At 33.9% G+C, this 6,905-nt stretch overlaps 1 protein-coding gene across 1 annotated transcript in view; it reads left to right on the top strand.

Annotated features, from left to right (window-relative positions):
* Positions 1–233: 233 nt before the first annotated feature.
* LOC128071381 (WASH complex subunit 4-like) overlaps positions 234–6,905 on the top strand; it is a gene marked incomplete at its 5' end in the record, with an annotated part of 29,519 nt that continues 22,847 nt past the window's right edge. Inside the window, 7 exons of the mRNA XM_052664267.1 lie at positions 234–359; positions 2,392–2,499; positions 2,976–3,122; positions 3,247–3,326; positions 4,473–4,578; positions 5,106–5,222; positions 6,343–6,511. Of these exons, the coding sequence (XP_052520227.1) occupies positions 234–359; positions 2,392–2,499; positions 2,976–3,122; positions 3,247–3,326; positions 4,473–4,578; positions 5,106–5,222; positions 6,343–6,511 (853 nt within the window). The remainder of the gene's footprint in view (positions 360–2,391; positions 2,500–2,975; positions 3,123–3,246; positions 3,327–4,472; positions 4,579–5,105; positions 5,223–6,342; positions 6,512–6,905) is intronic.

Here is a 6,905-nt window from a genome sequence, read left to right as displayed (position 1 = left end):
TCCTTAGAGCCCTCAGCTCGTGTCTTAAGCTGCAGCAAATAGGTTGCATAACTTTGAAACTTCACCACCATGTATAATACTGCATGTAAAGAGTATTTCAAAATCTTAAATGCACTCTAGAAGCACTAGATATTGGCGAGTTGAAGAATTATTATCACACAGAGAATGAAATCTTGAAGAAATGAAACCTTTTATTGTGATTTTAATTGATGTTTTATGTTGGTTTTTTATAGGGCTTTTTATATGCTTATAGTATTAGTACCATTATTAAAACCACAATGAATCTCTACATGTCCATGCAAAAGCCAATGACCAAAACATCAGTGAAGGCGTTGTGCAGGCTTGTTGAACTTCTCAAGGTAAGTTTTGGATTATTTTACCTTGCCATTATCACTGAGAAATGATCCAAGCATAAAGTAGGATTTTGGGGGGTAAGGTTTGACTTCTTGATTATGAGTATAAAAAATTATGGGAATGTATATTTGTCTCTTAGTTAGATAAAGGAACTAGCCAGTGACAGAAATTTCTTGAATAATTTTCTGTGAATGGCCAATATACTTAAACTTTATTAAAAGTTAACATGTAGTCAAAGAGAAAAGAAGGAAAAGGAAAAGATTAGTCAAAATATTAGTAGTTTTACTCATGGAAGTTCTAAATGTGTTGCATGAGTTTTAAAAACTACACATAAAACGTTATAGTATTAAAATGCATATGAGGCTAGTCAGCATGAGGCTGTTTATTTTGTAATTTAGAGGAAGTGTTGTAATCTTGGGATTTGAAAGGTTTTGAAAATGTGGTAAAACGTTTCTTAGCATACTCATAAGTAAAAAAATAAAACTATAGGCGGGAGAGCGTACATGTAGCTTTTTGTAAAACCTGAGCTAAAGATTTGCTAGTGAATTTCTGTTAATAGTGGCTTTAGGGCTTCCCTGGTGGCTCAGAGGTTAAAGCGTCTGCCTCCAATGTGGGAGACCCGGGTTCAGTCCCTGGGTTGGGAAGATCCCTTGGAGAAGGAAATGGCAACACACTCCAGTGTTCTTGCTTGGAGAATCCCACGGACGGAGGAGCCTGGTAGGCTGCAGTCCGCAGGGTCGCAAAGAGTCGGACACGACTGAGTGACTTCACCTTCACTTTCTTTAGATTTGCTTAGGAAATAAATATAGTTTGGAGATCTTGTCTTTAGATTTTTAGCCATTTTTTCCTTTAAGGTATTATTAGTTATATTTATTTTTAATGAAATGCAAATACAGAAGTATATATATGTATACATAAATGCATGTATATCTTATATTTAATATGTAAGCATAATTTAAAAATACTAAACACTTAAAAACCTATCATCCCATTTAGGAAAGCGAATGTTACCAGTATTTTCAAAGCCCCCTGTCTTGTCCTTCCCAGACTGCATCCTAATCTACCCGCTTGGAGGACCTGCTGTCCTGAACTTTATCATTCCCTTGTTTCTTTTTAGTTTGTGGCATATGACTGAACTCATCAACCACTCATTGTTTAGTTATAAATGTTTTTGAAGTTTTTATTAATGGAGGGATGTCTCATGTATTCTTTGGCTTGGTTTCTTTTTACTCAAGGGTGTTACCATGTTGGAACGAGTAGCTGTAGTTCATTAAGTTTCATTACTGTGTAGTCTTCCTGGGCTTGGACTTTTGGGTTGTTTCCAGTTTTTGCTATTTTAAATTATGTTGCCATTCTTGTATTATGTTTCTTGGTGTAATTGTGCAAAAGTTTTTATGAGGTGTTATAAACCTATGAGTGGATTGCTGGGTTTTATGCTGTGTATATAATCAGCTTTTAAGATGATGCTAGATTATTTTTCCAGGTAGTTAACATCAGTTTACATACCTCTGTTAATATATTAGATTTCTGTAGTTCCCTACTTGGCCAACATTGGTATTATCAACTTTTTGTGTGTGTGTGCATGTCAACTTATGAATTAGTGTTTATAGATGACTTTATGCTTAACATTTCCCTGATGATTAATGATAATATCTTTTCAAATATTATTAACTGCTTCTTTTGGAGAAATATTTTCATTTCTTTTGTTCAGGTATTTGTTGAATTGTTTGCCTTTTAAAAAAAGTGTTTGATTTGTTTGGTGTCCACATATTCTGAGTACTAATCTCTTGTGTGTGGCAGGTATTTTCTCATACATTGGTTTATCTTTCAATTTTATTTATAGTGGCTTTTGATAAACAGAAATTTATAATTTTAATACAGTTGGATTGACCAGTCTTACCCTTTATAGTAGTGCCTTTTTCATCTCATTTATAAATTTCTTACCAGGCCCAAAGTCATAAAGATATTCTAGAATTGTGCCTAAACATTTTTAAGTTTTAAGTTGATTCTCACAGAATCACTTCTGATTCTTTTTAGGCAATAGAGCATATGTTCTACAGGAGAAGCATGGTTGTGGCTGATTCAGTCTCACATATAACACAGCACCTTCAGCATCAGGCTCTTAATTCTATTTCTGTGGCCAAGGTATAAAAGCATAATTATATTGTCTTTTTAGTTTGCCCTTCTGTTGTTTTGTGTGTTCTAGTTAAGCATGTTTATCCACAGTATTCTTGGTTATAATCTCCAAGGTATTCCATGATTTTACTGAGAGTGATCAGGATTATCTTTAGCCTGAATTTCCAGCACTAACACAGTTCTACTAAAAAAGGACATACTGTGCATTATTAAAATAACATTGTGTCTTTCTTAAATTATTTCCTTGTTAAATTGATACGGTAATTTTGAGGTACGCCTAGTAATTTGCTGTTCCTGATGGTGCTTAGCAGGAATGTTATGGAAATAAAGCATCTGACATCATAAGAAGTGAACAGGGAAAGTATTTGTCTTAAGTGCTGTTAAGTTGAATCATGGAAAAGATAACTGGAAAATTTTTCCTCATGAGTCTTGTGTTACTGCCTCGAATTTAAAGCTGGTATGTCCTGTTTCCTTTTATCTTTAAGAAAAGAGTAATTTCTGACAAAAAATATAGTGAACAGCGTCTTGATGTGCTCTCTGCTCTAGTTTTGGCTGAAAACACTCTAAATGGACCAAGCACAAAGCAGCGACGACTGATTGTTTCTTTGGCATTGAGTGTGGGCACACAAATGGTAAGTGTATTGCTGTTACTTACAGAGTAAAAATGAGACCTGAGATTTCACGCTTCCCTTTTTACTGGCTTAAGAAACCTGTCCTTCAAGTGCAACTTCTCTGTGCTTTTTCCCTCCCTAATAGAAAACATTTAAAGATGAAGAACTCTTTCCACTTCAAGTAGTCATGAAGAAGCTGGATCTTATCAGTGAACTTCGAGAAAGGTAAGTAGGGATAGCTAATGGTAACAAAAGATACGGGTGATGGAAACATCAGGGCTTTTTTTTTTTTTTTAGTAGTCTAGCAGTAGAAGGAATGTAATCTAGGTAGACCTTTGGTTCCTCCTCGTAATTTCTGTGGCATGACTAGAATGAGACTCTGGCAAGGGTTTGTATTTCTTTTACTTGTCTTCTGTAGTAAGGATGTAGCTTTTGGAAGAACTCACTTGAAAAATGTGATATAGGCCTTAGAGCATCTGGCAGACTCTGGAACTGTTGTGCTTATTGTGATGGGTATCTCTAATAGACTCAGAATTGCTGCTTTGTAACAAAGCTTCATCTACTTGTGAGAGACTTAGAGCCATCTCACATAGTCTTCCATAATTTTATTTGGGACAGAATTTGAGTTACATCGTTGGTTAGACAGTCACTAAGATGGATTCATCTTTGGTTATTTGTATAACTCCTGTGGCTTTATTGTTTTCTTTTTATCAAGTAAGCATTGAGTTTCTTAGAGGGGAATTTTGATTTCCAGTCAAACTAAGATTACAGCACAATTTTTATTTAATGCTCGTATTTATAGCATAATGTGTTTGTTATTCTGAGACGCTCAGATTTTTGTAGTTTGTGGCATTTCACTTTCTATCCATGGAAGAAATACTGAACTTTTCTTCACTATAAGATATTTATGATCAAGTTGTTGCCCTATAAAGTGTGAAATAGTCACTTGACAAAGATGATAAATAGGTTGAGTGCCACTGGTTTTTGTTGTTGCTGTTTTGGTCACAGTTTTTTGAAAGGTCTCCTTTTCAGCTTTGAGACAGGTAAAATGGTGCGTGTGGTGCAGGTCTTGTGAGTCTGGTCATATCAAATAATACAATTTAAACTGTGGTAAAGTTACATTTTTTAAAGTATGCTTTAAAACTAAAATGCATTTATAAAATTCCAACAGTGTCAGATACTGGACTGTTTTGTTACCGTTTGAAAAATACTTATTTTATGACTTTTCTATGCTAATTTTGGGTTAAGTGATATAGGGAATACAGATATGAATAGACAGCTCTTACCTTTACAGTAAATAATGCCATTCTTTTCATTATTTTGGGGGCTTACTTCACTTTTGGTAGCATTAATTACTACTTTACATTGTAGAGTCCAGACACAGTGTGACTGCTGTTTTCTGTACTGGCATCGAGCTGTCTTCCCAATTTATTTAGATGACGTATATGAAAATGCTGTTGATGCAGCCAGACTACATGTAAGTAAAAGAATAGTGTAAAGAGCATTATTTCTTCATTTTTGTTATTCACTGTGCAAACCATTTTAATTAATTTTAAAATAGATCATTTAATAAACCATTTAAAAACTGGTGCTTTTTTTTAACAGTGCTATGCATATAAATTCTATATTAATACAAATGAATTAATTTGAATATATGTTTAACTCTTCTCATATTCCTAATCATTCTCATTTCACTGGGTTTTAGTTTGTGTCAAAATAATTGACTTATTTGTCAGCAAGGTATTCAGATCTTTCCATTTCCTTGTGGAAATGAACGTATTTGAATGCTTAAGATAAAAAGGATTAGTTAATGTGATTGCTTTTTTTTGGTATTAGCATATGCTTTGGAGAGTAAAATTCAGCTCTTACTTAGGAAAGTAAGGTAGTCATGGGTAGAAAAACAGCCTTCAGATTGAGGCTTTGTCTTAAGACAGGTAACTTCTGTAATGTAATTCAAAGACGTAGTTTCTCTAAATGCATGTACATTCTCCTCCCCCCCGTCAGTACATGTTCAGCGCTTTACGTGACTGTGTGCCCGCCATGATGCATGCAAGGCATTTGGAGTCCTGTGAGATGCTTCTCGATTGCTATGACAAGGAAATTACGGAAATTTTAAATGAGGTAACATTTGAGATTGAAAAGCGTAAGATGTGTTTAGAATGCCGAGTTTGGAAAAACTTTTTGGGTTGAAGCAGACTTTCACAAATTTATGATTCTTACTTACGAATCACTGTCTAGAACAACGGAACTGTAATTGGCCTTTAGTTCCTAATTTTTTGTATAGAAATCCAGATTAGGAATTTGGAATTATTTTTTTCTTTTACTTTAGTAAGTAGTATATTTGAATCAAAGTCCTATTCATTAGAAGACTGCAAACGCAAAATTGGTTTGAATATTGTCTGCTGCTCATGGTAATACAGTTAAGACAACTATCAATGTTGAATTTCATTTTGAGAGCTAATGACTGAAATCTTTTATATTTAAAAGTAAATCCTGTTTCTTGTGTAACAATTTAAATGAATCTCTCTTTGTTCTAAAGAAGTGTGTTATAAATACTGCCATCTTTAAAACTGTATTTTCAGCCAGCAGTATTTTTATATAGAGGGAGGAATTAAAAATGAGTGAATTTTACAATATAAACCTTACTCAGGTTTGATAAAAATGTGAGAGTTTTAATATAATTTCTTGTGCTGAATATTCATATTTAGAAAATAAGGTACATGTCTTGGTCAGTATTTAGAACCCCATGTTACACCAGAAAAGATGATTAATTTCATTGCCGTTAACTCCGTGAGTTTTGTGGGTTTTTAATAATTTTACATGGAAGCATTCAAAAATTTTCCTCTTGAATGTTCTCAGGATCTTTCTTCCTATGTTCTGGTTTATATAAATTTTATGCTTCATGTTGTATATTCATGTTTCTTTTGGTGAAACTACCAGAGATTAGCTTTTGATTTTCTTTGCAAGGGTATTATACTTAAAATACTAATGAACTCATTAGAACTCATCTGACTGCTTCCTGGTTAAAAAGAGTCATTGATTTAAAATGGATAGGAAAATAATTTGACTTTCCCAGTGAAACAGTATTTTACCAGGGAGTATTTAGTTGGACAGTTTGACAAATTTTTTCGTCATTGTACTGAGTATAAAGCTCTTCACATTGAGAACATGGACATCTAGAAGAATCATACAATTGGAATATCATTTTGAAAATTTAAGATATCAATTCTTTTCTGAATAGCATTTGTTGGACAAGTTGTGCAAAGAAATAGAGAAGGACCTGCGACTTTCTGTGCATACTCATTTAAAGCTGGATGACAGAAACCCTTTCAAAGTTGGCATGAAAGACCTGGCCCTTTTTTTCTCTCTGAATCCAATTCGGTTTTTCAATCGTTTCATTGACATTCGAGGTGAGTGTTCTGGTTTTCTTCTTAGGGTTGTATTCTATATGTGTTTGCTCTGTTAAAGAACAAATAACAAAAACAAAACCTTGAGAAAAATCTTTCTTTGTATTAGTCCATTTATTCTTGAATTCCTTTTTGTTTCTTCATTTTTGTTTTCCTAGCAGCTTATTTTATTATTTAAAGAACACTTTTTAGCTCTCAGTCTTTTCTTTTTAATTAATTCATTTTTTATTATTATTTTTGATTGGACTGTGTCTTTGTTGCTGTGTGTGGGCTTTCTCTAATTGCAGCAAATAGGGACTTCTCATTGTAGTGCGTGGGCTGCTCGTGGTGGTGGCTTCCCTTGTGAAGCACAGGCTTCAGTAGTTGTAGCACATGGCTCAGTAGTTGCAGCCTGTGG

The sequence above is a fragment of the Budorcas taxicolor genome, unplaced genomic scaffold (assembly GCF_023091745.1).
Source record: "Budorcas taxicolor isolate Tak-1 unplaced genomic scaffold, Takin1.1 scaffold411, whole genome shotgun sequence".
Classification (NCBI taxonomy): Eukaryota; Metazoa; Chordata; class Mammalia; order Artiodactyla; family Bovidae; genus Budorcas; species Budorcas taxicolor.
The sequence above is the reverse complement of the archived record's forward strand: the minus strand, read 5'-3'. Positions and strand labels throughout refer to the sequence as shown.